The sequence below is a fragment of the Gasterosteus aculeatus genome, chromosome 11, assembly GCF_964276395.1.
Source record: "Gasterosteus aculeatus chromosome 11, fGasAcu3.hap1.1, whole genome shotgun sequence".
Lineage (NCBI taxonomy): Eukaryota > Metazoa > Chordata > Actinopteri > Perciformes > Gasterosteidae > Gasterosteus > Gasterosteus aculeatus.
In genome coordinates this window covers 3,463,730-3,483,639 of record NC_135699.1, presented here as the reverse complement: position 1 = coordinate 3,483,639, position 19,910 = coordinate 3,463,730, and the positions used below count along the sequence as shown (strand labels likewise).

Below are 19,910 nucleotides of genomic sequence, written 5' to 3'. Positions count from 1 at the left end.
AGTAGTAGTAGGAATAGTAGTATAGTACACATTTGGGCATGAGGGCATTAATGTGCCTGAAGCAAATATCACGGGACATTTAAGCAGCAATACTTCAAAATCATGTGTAGTCGTCCACATGCCCCCATTGGTTGGTTAAGTGTTGATTTGTGTGAAAACAGGCTGTATGTTTAAACCTACCAACCACTGACAATAACATATGATCCACGAACAAGGCGAGAAAGACGACGAGAAGGATCGTCCTCTGCAGCTGGGCCTCTTGTCTCAGCCAGGTTAGTAAGTCTGGGTTAGACAAGAAACGCTATTTATCTTTGTAACAAATTTCCATGTCACTGTTGAAAAACGCTCAATTGGAAATAGTCATTTATAGAAATATGTGATGTATTAATGTCCACTATGAATCCAGTTTTCTTGCATCCGTGGGCAAACAGAGGAATTACATAATAAAAAAAACCTTTAAGTAACACCCACGCATTTCCGTTTTAAATTGGATTAGAATATAGAGTATAAAATGTATTTTACAACACTTCAACACAATCAATTTCATCCCATTTTTGCAAAAAGAAAACAACAGACAGACACGTCAATAAAAACAGCCTAGACAGAAAAAGTATGAGAAAATTAGTGATGTGACGTTCGTGTCGAGGCTTCGAAGCTTGTGTCGAGTAATCCAGGACGATTTTTATGAAGCGCGAATCGAGGCTTGTGTTGATGACTCATCTATGCTCAGGCATCATAGAGCCCTGCATGAGAACTAGGAGACCAACCAAGGTGAACCAAACCTTGGACGTGGAGAACCCCCTGGAGTATTGGGAAGAACATTAAAAAAAAAAAAAAATGTGTATCCAAACTCGTATAAGTACCCCAGCTTCACCTGTGCCCTGTGAAAGTGGGTTTTCTGAAGCAGGTGAAATACTCTCACAAAAAAAGACACCGCCTGAAGCCCAGCAGTGTGGAAAAGTTGTCACTAACTCAAAGGTCCATTCATATTTGGCCGTGGCTCAATGGGTAGATAGGATTACACAGTAATTGCAAGGTTGATGGTTCAATCCTTGGATGTTTTTTTTTTTTTTTTTACTTTTCACATCACAACCTTCTCCCCAATTTGTTTCCACTTTCCCTTTTGACCCCACCATTGTATCATAAAGACAGACACCATATTAATACGTCCATAAGTTATGTATCACGCATCACAAACATCATTCATTTATCCAATTCAATGCTTCACACATCAAACCCATGGTATCATTTCATTTATTGTCCACTTGATGGCGCAGTAGAGCACCATGAAGCTTCAGCCCATGTGTGACACAATTGGATGGAAAGCTTCAATGCTTCATAAAGCTTCATCTCGCAATCCCTAGAGAAAATATAGTAGATGGAACTTACCCATATTTTCAGTTTCCACAAAAAGTTTAGTGTGTGACAAACTTGGACAGTGTGCAGTCTGCCGGCAGCTTAAGCGGTAGTACTTCTTCTTTTTCTTTTGATCTTTATGGCGGTTGGCAAACAGCTTTCGGGTGCCTTACCGCCACCCACTGATCTGGAGTGTAGATTTAAGAAAATTAAACCTCTACTAGAACTAAACCAAATCAAAACCAAATTAAAAAACAACAAAAAAAACAACAACTCTCAAATCCTATTCATTAGTCTTGTATTCTCTAAATATGCCAAAAGGATGGCTGATTGATATGTCCTTGTAGACTGGCCCAATATGTCATTATCTGTGTCCTTCTCAATTCCAACGGCATTTCCCCCATTTCCATCTGCAATGCACTGATGTTGTTTTAAAGGCCCCACTACATAGTCTTAATGCTTTTGCCTGTATTACATCTAATTTTCCCAACATGGTTTTAGACGCCGACCTGTAAGCCCCACACTCATAGTCTATTACTGATCTGATCAGTCCCATACATATAGCTTTTAAAGCAGCCCTGTCAGCTCCCCATTCTGTTCCCACCAAGCATCTCATTACATTTAAAACCTTTTTACATTTATTAACCACTTTCTCAATATGTCCCTTCCAGGTGAGCTTCGTATCCATTAAGCTGTAGTTCTAGAAAGAAGACTCCCTTTATGCCACGCGTAATTTAGATATCATACAGCTGGTCTCCCAGAATTATCCAATCAGAGATTGGCTGCACCCAGGTGTTTACGACCAACAGAGGCGGCGCTGTGGCTCTAAACCAATCACATAGTTGCTGTCAAACTAAAACAGGGTTCTCTCTGTGTTGCTGTCAGGTGACAGGGCGATGCCGGAAAAAGCGGAAGTGAAAACGCGGTAGGATCACTGGTTGAGTTATCTGGCGGACCTGCATAAACTGTACTGTGACTGTATATCATGTCAACTAGTTCAGATGGAGATTAAATGGATTGGACGATACCCAAAACAGAGAGATGGAAAAGGGCTTTAAAAACAAGAAATAGAGGGAAAAGTTGGAAAAGAAAAGTGATAGAATCAAGGCTATTGTGGAGGCAGCAGAAAGAATTATTGATATAGATGTTGAAGCAGACCAGATACATGAATTGTTAACAACACTTGGAAACGGGGAAAATACACAAACTGAGGGTTAGAACACTAATTATGGTAATGCACAAACTACAGTGGAACACCAGAAGCCTCACTGGTCAAGAATTTCAAAAATATATTTATGAATTGGATGTAGTTCCAGATGTAGTATGTGTACAAGAAACTTGGTTACAACCACATTTGGACTTTGTTATACCAGGGTTTAGTTCTATAAGATATGGTAGACCTAACAATCAAAATGGTGGAGGGTGTGATACCTTTCTCAAGGATGGGCTGGCATTTAGAGACTGGACTCCGGTTTCGACTGTGCTAGCAAGATCCCCCTGAAGTGCTTCAAAGAGAATCACGCTCTGTTTCTTTGTTGCAGAAAAGCACTTTGCTCATTTGAAAGGCGCTTTGGTCGGTCACAGGTGGAGATGCAGATGGTGCTGCTGACGTTTGATAGCGAGGACGAACTCCTCAAAATATCTCTTTGTCACGCCAAAGCCAAGTGAGTGAAAAACTGCTTTTCGCTCCTTTGTCCAGTGTAGATTATTGTTAGCGTAGCAATTCACTCTTTTGAATCACTTCTTCCAGATTGGTACTCCGCATCGCGGTGGACGACTCCGCCTCCAAGATAAGACTCAGTTTCAAGTTTGGCGCCCGACTGGAGTCGGTTGGTAAGCTGCTGGGCCCACATTACTCACTGGCAGGCAAGTTTGATCAAATTGTTTTTTAGTTAATCATTTTTAGTTTATTTTTACTATTCAAATGTATTTAAGAAAATATATTAATATCAATTTGATTTGTCTTTGACTGGTGTGTGTGTATGTTTAATTTTGTTTTCCTAATAAAATTGAACTGTTGAAGTGAATTGTAGAAATACTCCTTCTGGAACGTAATTGGTTGCTATGGTTACTAGGGGTTCCGACTGGACGACTCTCTGGGCGGCGGCGGGTTCTTTGCTAGCTAGCTGCTTTTTTAGCTACTGATTAACATCGCCACAATAATGGCTAAACAAGTGTCTTTAATGTGTTATTTTGAAAAAGCAAGAGTTGAGGGAGAAGACTCGCCACTGCCTCCATCTACCGAGTCCACCCAGCCCAGTTCTTTGGACTCATTAGCCCACAAGAAGCCTAGTCAGGTGCCCGTGGCGGCCGCTGCTTGCTCCGTGGCAGTGCCGGTGCTCTCTCCCGGTCAGCCTGACGCGGGTTTTCCCGCCGATCTAACCGCAATTGATGAACCACCTTCACAACCCAATTTGAAGGTATTTCCCTGCACTGTCAAGAATGGAAAATCAAGGAGCTTCTCATCAAAGTGCACGGACAGTTTCCTTGGTTGGAGTACAGTGTGATCAAGGACGCGATTTTCTGTAAAATGTGCAGACATTTTCCAAGCGCAGCTGACAGCCCATTTGCGACAGAGCGACTGGAGCTCATCCGGAGCAGTGAGCGAAGTACTGACGTTTCTCGACGTAATATTAGAAGTGCTTGCTGAATATGCTGAAAGCAGTGGCCACTCGAAGGTTGAGGCGCAGTCACTGTTGCAACAAATACAAACAAAAAAGTTCTTATTTTTACTCGTCACATTTGGAAAGTTATTTCAGACGAGCAATTTTGCCACACGGGGTTTACAAAGCTCAACATTGTCAGTTTCTGAGTGCATCGATATTATTGAGGGACTAAAAGCGAGCTTTGCTCGGTTTAGAGACAATTCAGGGTGTGATTTTGAGCAAATAATGAAGCTGAAGTGTTGATGCGGAAACATTTAATCACAGCTGGGACCAGAGTGAGAAAGCTCCCTGCGAGGGTTGCAGGATCAGTGGTCACAACTAGTTTGGGGAAAGCAACAAGTGTGAGAAATAATGATGGCTTAAGACACATATGGAACGACATCCTTGACAGACAGCTGGCAGAGCTGGACAATCGTTTCCAAGAGGATCACTATGGAATAATGAGGGCAGCAGCAACTTTTCTCCCACAGTCTAAGACTTTTGCAATGAAGGATTCTCTGCGGCCCCGTGTGATGACTTTCATATATTGGCTGAGGACGAAGTGATTTAACTATGCGGTGTGTTGTATAGCTGTACTGTCTGCCTTATAGGCCACATTGTTTAGTTTAAAGGAGTTGCTATTCCTATTGATTGCATTGTATATGGTTGATTTAACAGAATTTAGGGAGTGTGTTGTTATTTATTTCAAACCGTGCTCTGCTGAGAGTTTTTATTATTTTGATTTAATTTCTTTTACTTTTAGCCTACTCTTATTTTCGGGGAACTGTCTCTGCACTGCTGACTAGCCTGAATAAAATGGACAGGTTATTGTGTATGCTGGTTTGTCTAGCCTTTATTGAGCTCTGCTAAATGATGTTTAGACAGTGTTTTGTTATTGTCTTTGCCGAATATTGCAAAATAAAGGTGTAACTGTTTTTGCAATTTAGCTATTCTCTTTTCTGCTCTCTAAGGTTTAATTATTATTTAAGTAATTTTTTTTCTACAAAAAACTGTAGGCCCACCCACTTTTTCACTGGCCCGCCCAAAATACAATTTCTGCCTACGCCCCTGGTCACAAGTCATCTGACTTACGTATAATTCTCTGATTACTCTTTTATTTGCCCGTCTCTTGTGTGTGAATCTAGATAGCTTTGATTTATTTTCCCATAGCAGGCGTTACATGTAAAGCAATACAGGGGAAAATATAAAAAAACACTGAACACACTTTTTCTGTGTGTGTGTGTGTATCTATAAATGTATTTGTGAACGTATACTGCTCTGTTTTTTTTTATTTTCCTTCCTGTTGGCAGGTGTAAACTACACACCTAAAGCACGAGCATGTAGTTCTTCTGCATAATTGTGTGTCACAATTCTAATGACACTGTCATCACTGTCCATATCAAAAATAAAGTTTAAAAAAACTAACCAAACAATACAACAATTACGGTGTTATAGTCTTGTGATTGATTTTCCCAGAGGGGATAAATAGTCTTATTGCAGTGGCTAGATGTGTATCAGCACAAACTCATTTCATTGAATGGCTAGCATGTAATTCATCCGTGTATTTGGGTCAAGGTCCGTCTCTTAGTGACCCCTGCCCTAGACACTAGGTCCAAACTTCTAAAACCTTTATAGATGGTGCTTTATCAGACAGTGGAGCTCACATCCAGGACCTGGTCAAACCCTACATCTCGACCCGCACTCTGACGCTCTGCATCTGCCAAACTGCTTGTTGCTCCTCACTGAGAGCAAAACACTCGACTAGACCATGACTCTTCGCGGTTGAATGCACTTATTGTAAGTCACTTTGGATAAAAGCGTCCGCTAAATGACAACCTTTTTTTTCTGGGCATTGTGAGTATCAGGAAATCACACCGTATTTCACAGTGAACAAGGTTTCTTTCTTTTTTCGCGACAAAAAGAAGGAAACACCACATCTTTATTGAACTCTGTGTCTTTCATACTTTCCATTACTGCACCGTACATCAAAGAGAACAACACTGAAAACAGAGTCTGTACCTGAAAGGGGTGGTTGAGTGATGGATGCTGTGGTGAGACAAACAAACCGGCCACGACAGTGTGGACCAACCAAAACGCACAACTCGGCGTGAACCTGTTGCCATGTCCCCTTAAATCACCTGAAATCCTGCAGCGCTCATCAACGGCGACCACAACAGTCACCGCTGATGAGCGCCATCTCCGGCGGGCCTCCATTGCTGAAAAACCTGAACACAGATCACACGGTGGGGAAACGCATTTACTAAGTCTTCTAGTGGAGGAAAACAGTCGAGGAGTCGCTAGGATTCCCTGATGTGTCTGTGAGGGGGGGTGATGGTGAAGGAAGAACTCTTTATATTTGTAATGAGGAAATACAGTATATACACATGTACATTTAGGAAAATAACGTCTTGCATTAGTCCTTCCCTCCCTGCCATCATTTCTTTTTTATTTGCATATATATATATATATATACACATATATGTGAATGAGAGATGCAGTGATTCTGCAAACTACACATGAGCTTTCACGAGGGTGGAGGCAGGTGGTGCACGTCCCTCTGCAGTCCTTGGTTTAGAGACCCGGGGTTTCCACCTTTAGGAAATGCTGTCCTGTCTGAATGAATAACATGCTGATCCTCTCAGCAAAGTTCAACAGCTCTTTTAACCTCCCTCCGGTGAGCCGCGTCGGTCCCTCGTCCATCCTGCGTTACTGCGGCCGTGGAGCTTCAGGGGGAGGGGGAGGAGGCGGGGCTCCGGCAATGCGAGGAAGCAGACTCCGGCGACGGACTCTGACGGCGGCTTCCGAGCTCTGATTCGTCCTCTTCTGTGCCTCCGGCGCAACCTTTCCCTCCTCCTGCTCCTTTCCCTCCCCCGGCTCCATGCCCCTCCAGCCCCTCAGAGTTCTCCAGCATTTCCTGGATGAGAGGCGGCATTGAGCCGGGTATTTCCATCTTCAGCGTGATCACTCGCTCTGCTCCTGTAGGAGAAGAGTTCAGGGTGAGGTCAAAGGTCATCGTGTGGGGTAAAGGGTTTACGAAAAGCCATTCCTCGTTTCTCATGCGTCTTCCTGCCAGAGCCCGGCTACACGTGTCCATGCCCAATAGGTATGGAATGCCGTTTTAGTCAAAATTAAATAAATGAATAAATACGTAAATACATGAAATATGCATTTGAAATACATCATGAAATAAATAAATGAGGCAATAAATACATAAATATTAAATACATTTAATTATTTCATGGTACTTTTATTTCATAATGCCGTTTTTCATTTCACGTTCTTATATGCAAATCAGGGGGCGTGGCTACATCTAACATTCAGAACAGACAACAGAGCCGTGTGCAAAAGAAGGCTGGCTAAGGGACGTGAGTGTTGATATAATGGAAGACATCGGTGGGCCCCGAGGAAGCATGCTAGCATTAGCAGATCAAATCGATCAACATGGGTTTTCTGCAGATACGATTTTGACACACATTGAGGGTTTTTTGGAAATACTAGGGCGGATAAGTGCTCTTCAAGATGTATACATAGACGACGAAGTTTTAAACTGTTTAAGACTGATTGAGCACCGCGTGCGTGTGGAAGAGGTCCAAGTTGAAGAAGTCAACATTAGCGCTGCATGGCGACAAGCTGGCTAACTTTGTGTTGTCTATCAACCCGAGAAATCCAATATCCAGAGGCGGGCGTCCAGCACCTGTGCTTGTAGTACCAGCGCTAATCTCACGTCCCTTAGCCAGCCTTCTTTTGCACACGGCTCTGTTGTCTGTTCTGAATGTTAGATGTAGCCACGCCCCCTGATTTGCATATAACAATGTGAAATGTAAAACGGCATTATGAAATAAAAGACTCTGGAAATGAAAAGTGGCATTATGAAATAAAAGTACCATGGAATAATTAAATGTATTTAATATTTATGTATTTATTGCCTCATTTATTTATTTCATGATGTATTTCAAATGCATATTTCATGTATTTATTCATTTATTTTGACTACTACTAGTTACACGTTTGCTGTCTTCTCAACATAAACTGCTGTCTTCACAGGAAACTCAGCTGTGTGTGGCAACAGAACCATTTGGTTTGGTTTAGTAAAAAGGTTGTTAAACACTTTTAGGTGCAAGTATATACCCTGAAATCCTTTGCTAGATTTAGGTATATATCCTTTAGGTTGAGGAAAAGATTGTGAAATATTGACTTGACCTGTGTGTGTGTGTGTGTGTGTGTGTCTCACCCTTCACACTGATGCTCCTGAGGTCAGTAATCTTCATCAGTATCTTGGGAAACATGCAAGGTTTTTCGGGCCTCCTCCTCCTCACGTAGATCTGTGCAGACGCATGAAGACATGGAGGAAAAGGATGAGTGTGTATGTATGAATATTAATTATATATATAAAAAATATATGTGTAACAAGTATAATAGACCTGCAGTGGCAAACTGTGTGTGTGTGTGTGGCTACGGTTGGGCCTGCATCCTGACACTCATAATCATACTAATAATACGACTACTACTACTACTAATAATAATAATAATACCTTCAAGGCTTCAAGCATCGGCTCCTGGAGAACATCCACCTTGTCCGACTCCTCCAGATCCTGACGGTCTGCAGACACACAGCCACACATAGAACATGAATCCAAACACCGAAGCAACTTCTATCACATTCCTCCGTCGAACCAGGCGCAGTACCTCCGCAGAGCAGGCAGATGGCGCTGAGCAGCCCTGTCTCCGCGTCGTCCATCTCCAGCGGCAGCAGCTGGTTGGCGAAGGAGAACACCAGGTCCGTGAGCGGCCCGAAGCCGGCGTTGTGCATCTGTGTGCGGTTGAGGGTCAGTCCGTCGGAGAAGGTCATGGTGTCCTTGTCTGGCGTGTAGCGGGTGCAGATCCTCAGAATCTGAAACACGGGGCAGAGGCTCGGCTGTGACGCTGCGGTAACGCTCGGCCTCCCCTCGGGGGCCCGGGCGGAGGCCGGTGTGTGGCGGCAGTGACTCTCACCAGTATGTCCAGGCAGGCGGCTTTGAGCAGGGTGATCTGGTCGGCGATGGTCAGCGTGGTGAAGCCGGGCAGCTGCTTGGCGAACTCCACCGTCTTGATGATGCACTTGGTGGACAACTCGCTGAACTTGTCCCAGAGACTGACGTCCAGAGCCACGCGGTGCTCCGAGCTGTCGCTCTGATGGGCAACAAGGCGGAGTTATTAATGCTAGTAGGGGGAACTTTCCTCAATCGAGGCAAATAAAGGATAAAGAATCAGTCTCCTCTCCTCACGTGTAGCTCGTACACCTCAACACTGTTTCATGACCAGATAAGTTCCTCTCAGTAACTAAGAATATCTGCCTGCGTGTCTTTAAGCATGCGCGTTGCCGATGTACCGTGGTGTATTTTCCCAGCTGACCGAGGGAGGGAAAGGTTGCCTGGTGGGCCCGGCGGACCCCTTCGATCATCTGCTCGGTGTCTGCCGACAGGACGTAGATCTCCGTCTCCCCCTGCCTCTTGTCCTCCTTCTTCTTCTTCATGCGGTCGTTTCGCACCACTGTTGGGTGGGAGTGAAGAAAGATCGGGACATTCAGCTCGCAAGCACAAGCAGAACATTTAGGTCACTGAGGGGAGTGAAGCGACACCTCCTGTCGTGTGTGTTTGATGCTTCTCACCGGCCTCTGGTTTACTGTCCCAGGACAAAGAGGACAAGGCGCCGGGCACAGAGGGTCGAATGAAAAGACATTACTTCAAGAGAATATACAGAAGAGTACATCTCTGGATTGAGGGGCTATTGGAAGGCACTGCTGGGGGGTTCGTGGGTTGTCTCTCGGCTGAGAAAGGCCACCAGATGGAGGTAAATGTCAATCAGTGTAAACACCGAGCGCCTGAAGTCACTCAAGTGCATTTGGTTCTGCCTTTTCTAGCACACGACAACAAAACTGAACTGGCTCACCGCTGAAATCATAAATGTTATTTTTCCCCTCACATCTACATGGCTTTTGGAGGAGTTTCAGACTTTTGGAGGTAATGTGTGACCTCCATGTGTGACCTAATGTGTGATGTAATCACGGCCGTGACCTGGCAGGTAATCCACAGACCTGAGAGGCTTCACAAACATGTGGTCCCGTCGCATCAGAATCAGATATCTATACATAGATATGCAACTCACACCCTAAACATCTACAGAGTATGTGTATTTTTTACAAATGATTTTCCTCTAAACGGCCCCGCCTCTGCGTTACTGTACTCACGCTCTTTGGACATGCCGACCTCGAGGCATTTCTGCAGCCGGCAGGACTGGCACCGGTTCCTGGTCACCTTGTTTATCACACACACTTTGTCTCGGTGACACGTGTACACCATGTTCTTTTGGATGCTTCTCCGAAAGAAACCCTGCAGAAGTAAAGAAATGTCCGAGGTAAATGGAAGGCAACATTTGGAGGTGCAACAGGACAGGAACAGGAGCGGGATATAAACGTTTCGGTTCCACAGCAACAAGCGCTCGCTGTTTATCGCTCAGTGAGTGTTGTTGAAAGGACGTGAACACCAGCGCACAAAAGCCCACACACAGATATCAAAGAGGATACTAATTGCATGCACAGATTATTTGTGTAACTGAACTGTGTGTGTGTGTGTGTGCAGGATTAGATGGCAAAGAGGCTTACAAATCCCAAGGGAGGTGCAAAGGTCGCGACCTCTCCGCTTACACAAATACTCGGTAGCCTCACGGAACTACTTTTCATTCAGGTTTTTCTATCCGGGGCCCGGATGCGTTCCATAAGTAGCAAGGCACGCGGCGGGGGGGAGGGGAGGGGGGGAATAACAGCAAATTATTTTAATTGAAATACATTTAAACGTTTCCGCTTAAAAGAAGTTTTCAGAAGTCAAGAATGTGGCAGTTTGTCAGACTTGGTTGTTTTCTGCTGGCGATCTGGTTCTCTGTTCAGAAATGGACTATTATTGGGGCCCAAATGAACCCAAAAGGCGGCGGACAAAGCCAACGCTGACTCACTGACATTAGTCCCACAAAAAGAATCCTCTATTTCTTCACAACAGCGATGTCCAACATTAGTCACGTAGTTCCCTTTTAAATCCCGCGGCTGCGTGTTTTTGTTACCGCGGCAATGGAGCCATATACAGGAAGACCGGACTAAGTGGGGGGGCGTGCACTGGCACGGCGGTTGGTACCTTGCAGCCCTCGCAGGCGCTGACTCCATAGTGGTACCCTGAGGACTTGTCCTGGCAGACGAAGCAGGGCTTGTAGATGCGGGGCGGAGGCGGGGGGGAGGCCGGGCTGGGGACGAGCAGGTCCTCTCCCGAACTCGTGCTCTCCGTCTCTATGGCTGCAGGGATTGGAGGGAGTGAGGGAGGGAGACACCTTTTCGTTAGGACACCGACATTTACCTCTGGTCTGTACGTCACATATTTAAATATAGCATCTATTTGTTGGTCCTCAGTCAAGGCTCCATTTAGCCTTTTTGTGAATGTGCAATGCAACCCAAGAGGAACCCCCCCCCCCCCCCCGCCTGCCCGCCTTCTCCTCTTTTTGCAGTCACCTTACGCAGCGCAGATGTTCCATCATTCGATTGTTTGTCCGTTGTGGTTAATGTCAGGAAAGTTGATTTAGGTGCCATGTTTGGGACGAATTGCATCTATATTAATACATTTGTTATACAAGAAAAACTACATTGGTTAAAACACAACATGTTGGGTGACGGACACACAGACTCTAAATGAGCTCTTGAACACAGAATCAGAACCGTGGACACGTGCGCTTTGTGCGGGAAGCAGAGACGCTGTCCTTTACTGCAGCGTCGGGCCAAGCGCTTACGTTTAACTAAAGAATCTGTTACCTTGGTGAAATCATTTAGGTTGCACTCCACTGCAGGAATATGTGCTTTGTGCTCGTTGTTATATCATTGGACTGTAATCCGATCCAAACTCTAATCTCTTAATCACGTTTCTCTGGCGAGGTGGAGATGGAGGTTCTGGGATATGATGCTGACAGTCAAATGAGCTGCTGTGGTTGGATTAAACCTTTTAAATTAAATGAATCTTTGTTCAGAGAAGCATTCGCCCGGCTACTCTCGTCAGTTCAAGCTGAGGTCGTGAAAGTCATTTTATATTCATCCTTAACTTCATTTCCATTTGGTTTTAGTCAACTTTCATTTTTATTAGATTTATTAGAATTTCTTGCAGCAGCTTCATTTAGTTTCGGGGCGGATGTCTCAGCGTCTCCGTGCCTTTTATAAAATCCCTTCTTAGTTGTTACGCTGTCCAACTGGTGCTTGTTTGTGTACTTTCCTTCTATTGGCAGTCGTTCATCGAGCGCAGGCTTTGCTTCTTTGTTAGGAGACGAGTCAAAGACCGCGACCCATTTTAAGGTGACCCTTCAGATTAAGATACCAGCCACATCTCCTGAACTAAGCACACACACACACACACGTCTCCCCTCCCCCTGCTTCAGTCACCATACCAGACATTCCACTACGGAGTAGATTCAACTCCCCTCCACTGGTCTGCTCTGTTTACATAGAGAGAGAGAGGGGGAGACCCTCCTCCCCCCCCCCTCAGCCATCATACCATCCCTCCATCTTCCCTTCTCTGCACTGTTTGTCTTTGCGCTCCTCTCACTGACATGCGAGCCAACAGTTCTCCTTCCAACTCCTCCTTGTTTTTGTCGGTGCACCTCTGAGTCTCCTCCTGGCGTCCGGGGGCCTCGTTCATCCAAACCAAAGTACAGCTTGTATCTTTTGTTTGGGAGAGAAGACTTTTCTACCCTTTGTTTCATGGTAGTTGTGATGAGGTATTTAAAGGGGGCCTTTGGATTGTGTGACATACTGCCGGTTTGGGGAAACACACCAACGTGCGGCCGGAAGGCTTTTCCGATAGCTGAAAGAAAAGACCACGCAACGTCATCACGTGCCGATTTCCATCAGCAGTCCATTTCTGAGCGTTCACTTAAACTGATATTGATTTTCTTCGTAGGTGTGTAGAACCGGTGTTCCCCCGTCTGCTCCCGAGCTGGTGACCCCTGACCTTTTAGTCTTAGCTAACGCACGTGGCGTCCTCACTGTGGAGCACCGATAGTACCTCATACGCCCCAACTTCAGCACAACCGAAGCGCATCAACGGCCTCACGCCTCAGTCAAAACAGGGAGAACTAAATATGGATGCTGATAAATAATCATTTGGTGCAACATGTCGAGAGATTCGTGAGAGGTGTAACTGCGTCTCATACAAACTAAGTAACAACGAAAACATTTAGTGAAATCCCTCTGCATCCCCACAGCGGTGATGTTAGAAACCAGCCGTAGATATTAGGGAGAGAAGTGCGACTCTTTGAAGAATATGTTAAAGCAAATGAGCCTTTACCAGCTGAGACACCTGTGTGATGTATAATGACGCAATGCATAATTAATTATAATTCAGTAATATAGAACTATATTACTCAGACGTGGGTCATTTTGAATAATGGTACATTGAATATAGAAATTGTTTCTAATAATGTACTTTTACTTGAAAGCAGGACTTGTACTAGTATATTTTAAAATAATAGTGCTACTTCTAAAAAAATAAAAGCAGCTGAGTAGACAACGTCCTCCCCACCAGAATAAAGTTTCACGTTGGTTTCATTATATTTCACAATTTAAAATGGTATGATGTGAAGTTAATAAACTGTTGAAACAACAACTTTAATAGGCAGATAGATGTCGTCCTTCTGGAATGCATAATCGAATGCAGCTAGCAGCGAATGCTGAACCCGATCGGGATCAGTGGCCGCCGCCCTACACGTGTCGGGGGGGTCGGGGCGAGCAACTGTAAATCCTAACAAGGCCTTATTGTGATGCGTTAACTCTGAGCTCACGGGTCAACTCCGGCCCAAAGCCAGAAATAAAAAGCTGTTAAAACCTTTTTAAAATGCCCTGGGCTCTGCTGCGGTGGCCCAGCGCGCCAATCCGTGTCCTCGTGTCAGTTCACGCCGGTGAGTGTTAGCCGGCGATGGCGTAAGCCGATTCTGCCAATGGCAGCGCGCCAGCTGACCGTCTGTGAGCGGAGGGCGGGCTCTCTCGACTTAGGGGACGGCCTCCGACCACAACAGCGAGTAGCGTCCAAATGTAGACGCTTTGAAGTCCCGCTGACAGCCGATGACTTCCTGCTAACTTCTGTACATTCAACAAACTAACAAACACATTCATCAAGCGCAGGGACTTGGACCAATTCGAGAGTTGGGCAAACCAGGTCATCAAAGCATTTTCACCTCAATTTCTTGCTGCTTTCTAGCAATTGTACCATCAAGCTACTATTTGGGCCATCGTCTATTAGCCAAATGCTTAATCCATCATTGAATATTATAATTTTTTCTCAGTAGCCATTGTTTGATCTGATGAGTTTCCTGATTGTTCATCTCACCTCAGTCCAAATCGGATAGAATTTCTGCCAATAAACTATTGTATCATAATCAACTATTTTGTGTTGTTACTTTAAGCTATTCATAGTTGGGATTTAAGTAAAATAATGGGTGAAAGAAGATGCCGTAATTTTATTGATACAAAAATCTCTTCATCCAACTTGAATTGTGTTCTAATTTATTTCGAGCTGTCGTCAGAAGGTAAAACGTATTTGAAATATCCATTTATGTTGCTTTGGAAACATCTAGCTCCATCCCTCCTTATGGTTATTAAGCACACGGTTACTTGCATAATTGCCTTTCTGGACATATTGGCTAATCCATGCATACATTACTGCAGTAGTTTTATAAATTAAAAGAGGACAAAAATGGCCTTTAAGCGGGTGTATTTAGTCCATCCATAGTTTCACATCTTCTTCAATGCAGCATGATGTTTATCCAGCAAATTATGCCCAATTAATAATTTAGTAGACGCAAAATATGCTTTTTGGGGGCGTGGCTAACTCGTGATTGACAGGAGACCACCAGAGCAGTCTATCTCGCCTCCACATATGGTCACGTACCTTCACTAGTTGCAAAAAGAACTAAGAAGGCAACCACTAAAATGCCAAACTCGAAGCACCAATGAAACCACATCACGAAGATTATGTCCACTTCCTACATAAAACAGTAGCCTTGACAAATAACCCCTATATTTCCATCTCATCCCTGTTTGCTCTCCAATCCACATGCATTGGTGTATAAATTAATGTTATTACCACAGAAAGTTTCCACCTTGAACATCTTGTGAAATTTCACAACCCCATCAGTAATTCTACACGGTACCACGACAGCCGCTTCGGTCTCTCCTTGATCCCGTCTCTAATAAATACATACGTTGTGGAGATGTGACATGAGAGAAGAAGTTCCGCCCGAGTCCAACAGAGACAAGGACGTGCCATGCCAGAGGAGCAACTGAATTAATAACTTTCCACTGGCGCTGTTTTAGCAGTTATCTGACGATCTGCACACACACACACAAAAAAGGAAAAAAAGACACCTAGACGCAAGCACCCGGCCGGCCCTCCTCCCCCCATTTCACACACTCACACTCAGGTCAAACTTGGTCAGTAAACCCTCACATTCCCAGACAAACCGCGAGTGTGAGCGAATGTCGTGTGTGTGTGTGTGTGTGTGTGTCCGGCAGACTGAAAGGAGAGGTCATTCAGGGCGGAGAAGTGATGACTGGGCAGCTGACACACGAGAGAAAGAGGCCGATAGGAGAAATGAAGAGAGGGAGAGATATAGGTCACTTCCCAATAGTCGGTGACTCATAGCACTGGATCACACACACACACACACACACAGCGAACCCACTATCCTAAGGCTAATGTGTGCGAGTGCCCGCGTCTCTGTAGGACCTTTGACCTTTGAACCGGTATGGTGCGCTCTTCATTCAAGTCACGCACAACCCCCCCCCCACTATACACAAACACACTGAGGGCAAACCTTCCTTGTCTTTACGGCTGGGATTTACGAGCACTCCCCTCTCTCGCTCTCCCGTATTTATGACTTCAACTCGGTCGTAGAAGGCCCCCCGAGTCCGGTGGTGACATCACTGCCTCCTCACCGCCCGGTTACTGTTTCACACCGGGGCTGGCGCCAGCATGCCACGCCGGTGGGGGGGGGGGGGAGCTTCGTTTGTGTGTGTCAACTATTGCGATGGACGGGGCGACCCAGTCCAGGGTGCATCGTGGCTGCAGGGCAACGCATGCGGGAATCGACACTTCCACCCCCATCCGTTACCGCCCTTCACAATAAAAGCTCTGGACATATAACTGTTTACCTGAGGGAACTATAAAGCTATAAAAGAGCAGATCGCCAGACGCTGCTCCTGGGGAATTCCACTCAAACCGTTCTTTGAAACAGTACTGCAACTGTCGCAAATTTGCATCGCTGCCGGCCTGAATCATTGTGATTTGATGTATGAAAGGCAAGTGTGTACAAAGACTGACTCTCATACACTGAATAATATGCCTGAAACTAAGTGTCTCATGGATTAACAAGCCAAAACAAAAACGGATACTGTTACACCAATTTGTATGATGCCATTATCAGCTCATAATGTACAAAAATCAAATCATCAGAGCTAATGTTTCTTATTTTTAAATGTAATAATCATCTCGTATGCCCTCTACTTCCACGGCAAACTGGAAACTAGACTTGGGTAGATGAATTGATGATCCAAAGGGTAGCGAATGCATTTCCCCTCACTCTTCTCAATAAGAATGGAGCAAACGTTTGGGCTCTGAATCCGTCTAACGCATATTAAGCCTGCTCGGTAAGCAGGTGAGGCTCACTCATCCACCGCCGGGCAGCAGAGAGGTCAGGGGGCGCGAGGGCTTGGATTTGGGAGTCGAGCGCCTGGCAGCTGCTTGACCTGCTGAGGTCAATCAAGTCGCGCCACTAAAAAACATAAACCCAAACCCTCACACTGCAAAACGCACACACACAGCTACATTCCTGACCGGCTGGCAAAAGCACGCCGAGTGCAGCATTTAAATAAAACATGTTTTTTTTTCCCCATGTAGAAGTATCCATTTGCTGACAACACAACCAGCTTGATGAACCAACAACCAGCGCACAGAAGAGACACTTCTTCTTACTACAGTTTAATACGGTGGGTTTGTTTCCCATCAAACGCAGGTTAACAGTGGACAGAAAAGAGGCCTTGGGGCACCTGGAACCAAGTTAGAGAGGGAGGGGGGGCTGGCAAGCGACCCCCCCGCCCAAACTTCCAACAAATCCCCCCAGCAACAACTACCCCGTGGACTAGCTGCCCTGCAGGGGCTCGTCACTCACAGTGGCTGGATCCACTCCAGTGCCGGCCGCTCACCAGGGACCCTCCGAACGGGCGCTGGAGCCCCCCAGCGCCGGACAGCAGCCCCTTCTCCGGCCCGAGCCCCGGGGGGCGGTGGTAGTAGTCCATGCTCAGGAAGGAGCCGGGACTGGGGCTGCTCGGGTTGGGGCTAAAAGCCACAACATCCACGCTTTCGTACATCCCCCGAGAGGCGAGAGGCGCCCTTTGATCTCGTCGTACCAAATCGCCGTTGCGCGTGGAGGGAATGAGGGGGGAGGGAAGAAAAAAAAAGATCAAAGCGTCCCGACGAGGAAGAGAGAAAGAGGGAGGGAAGAGTTCACATCTTCATAACGGACTGTTGTGAGGGGGAGGGGGGGGAGGAGGGGGGGGCCGGTCCCGGTGACCTCTCGGCCGGTTTAGTGTCACGCGCTGCGCTCCCTGTCGTTTTTCCTTTTTTTTTGGCCCGACCGGAAGTTTAGACCCGGCTGTTGTCTTTGTCGCCTTGTTTCGATTCGCAATCCAAACGCTACAAGTGCCTCGAAGTTTACGGCCGCGTTGATTGCAGCAGCAGCCGCCGTCGGTACTTGAAGCGAGGAGGTCACGCTCCTGCGGGTAAACGCGCCCTCTGCGTCTCTGCGGCGGTTCACCGGTTGTTGTTGTTGTTGTTGTTGTTTTTGAGTAGAGGAGGATATTATGTAATTGTCATGTCGCTTGCTAATCCCTGTAGCCAGAGCCGCGGCGAACGGTCCCTTTAGCGGACGAAAACGCTTCTTCGTTTCACCACCAGTACAGTCTGTCCTTAAAACATCCGCGCGTGCTGTAAATGAACGCGGCTTCCCCCGTAACGTCCCCAAACACCACAGAAGAAAAAGGCTGCTCGCGCTGTATTCCGTTCGTTCCGGTTCACACGGTGCAAGCGCTCACGAGACAAACAGCTCCTGAACACAATGACGCTGAATGCGCGCGGTCGCGTGCGACTCTGAACTTGCTGCTCTACGTCGGAGCGGCTCGGGGACGCGCGCCTCGGTGGCTGGTTGTTGAGGTCCAGCAGCAGCGCGTTCCGCAGTGTCCTGTGGTACCCTCTGGTCTGTACCCGGCGGCCCCTCTTCCTCCCTCTCTCTCTCTCTCTCTCTCTCTCTCTCTCTCTCCCTTCCTCTCTCTCTCTCTCTCCCTTCCTCTCTCTCCTTTGATGAGTGACGCCAGCTGCGCGCGAGCTCCACCTATCTGCCCTGCGCGAGCCTCCAAAATGCCTACTTTCAAAACGTGGCTATTTCTGGCGGCTGTGAAAAACACAGAAAAACAACCAGTATTTGTAGGGCGGCTGTTACTGCTGGGTGGTATTATCATGCTTGTCAACAATTACCTTACAGTTTGTAACTAGAGTGTTTTCCCAATTCATAAAAAAATTAACTAATTTATTTATTTATTTATATTTTTACATTTATTAATATATACCCAGACGAGACTGAACTACTTCTCTTTCTGTGAAAAGATTCTTCTACACAGGACTTGACGGTTAACTTTGGCAACTCCGTGCTAACGCCCACTTTGACCACTAGGAACCTAGGAAGTCTCCCTGACTCCCAACATCACAACGCGATCCTGTAGATACACGCTCTACAACATCAGGAGAATACGGCGCAGGTACTGATTCAGGCTCTTGTCATCTCCCGCCTGGACTGCTGCAACTCGCTCCTGGCTGGTCTCCCTGCCACCGCCATTCGACCTCTGCAGCTCATCCAGAATGCAGCAGCTCGACTGGTCTTCAACCTTCCTAAATTCTCCCACACTACTCCGCTCCTCCGCTCTCTTCACTGGCTACTGGTGGTGACTGGGTGCTCACGTACCGTGCTGTGAATGGATCGGGTCCAGCTTACATCCAGGACGTGGTCCAACCCGACATCCCGACCCGCACTCTCCGCTCTGCATCTGATAAACTGCTCGTCCCTCCCTCACTGAGAGCAAAACTTGGCTTACTTGATGAAATTTGTTTCTTGCTCTTCTGAGTTTGTATCCTTATGGTTGAACGCACTTATTGTAAGTCGCTTTGGATAAAAGCGTCAGCTAAATGACACGTAATGTAATATTGAGGCCCATTATGTACCTTGTGATTGCGTATGTTTCCTCAACTGATGCATGCTGTAAATCCTCTACGCATCATCATTGTTTTAAAGCATTTCATATATACATATAGATACAGCATATAGCTCTACAATTGATCAGAAATACATTCTTTAGGAGAGTAAACTACAAATATACAAAAAAAGAGTATGTGGCTGAAAATAAACTTTGAATAGTATTATTATTTGTTTACCCTTAAATATGACCGCCCAACATATGTATGCGGTACAATTAAATTCAAAATATTGCTTGTTTTTTTTGTACATAAAGAGTCCCATTAGCGCTCGTTCATGTGTCATCGATTTTAACACGTCTAGTAAACCCCGTGCCACTCACGTGCACACTCACACACACACACACACAGCTCAATCCTTTGCTGTAAGTGAGCCGGTGTCCTTGCTGTCAGGCCTCCGTGTATTGATTAGCTGCTGGTTGAAATATGAGCGGGGAAAGGGGAAACACATCCCATTCATTTCTGTCTGTTAATCAATATAAGACATTAAATGTATGGCGGCCAAGGAGGCAGGGGAGAGGTGAAAATGGGTTTTGGGGGGGAACAGTAG

General features: G+C 45.9%; 1 protein-coding gene and 1 long non-coding RNA gene across 2 annotated transcripts; one reads left to right on the top strand and one right to left on the bottom strand.

The window, feature by feature from the left end:
* Nucleotides 1–5,880: 5,880 nt before the first annotated feature.
* LOC120828004 (retinoic acid receptor alpha-B) lies at nt 5,881–18,417 on the bottom strand. The gene is made up of 9 exons (XM_040191274.2): nt 17,229–18,417; nt 11,165–11,319; nt 10,228–10,369; nt 9,370–9,530; nt 8,994–9,170; nt 8,688–8,892; nt 8,534–8,601; nt 8,233–8,323; nt 5,881–6,977 (listed from the first exon to the last, which is right to left on the bottom strand). Exons 1-9 carry the CDS (start codon nt 17,425–17,427, stop codon nt 6,727–6,729), a joined length of 1,449 nt encoding a protein of 482 aa, XP_040047208.1. The 5' UTR covers nt 17,428–18,417; the 3' UTR covers nt 5,881–6,726.
* LOC144384605 (uncharacterized) lies at nt 17,727–19,628 on the top strand. Its single transcript, XR_013451406.1, has 2 exons — nt 17,727–17,838; nt 18,786–19,628. It is a non-coding gene; the product is annotated as an uncharacterized LOC144384605 (long non-coding RNA).
* Nucleotides 19,629–19,910: the final 282 nt, after the last annotated feature.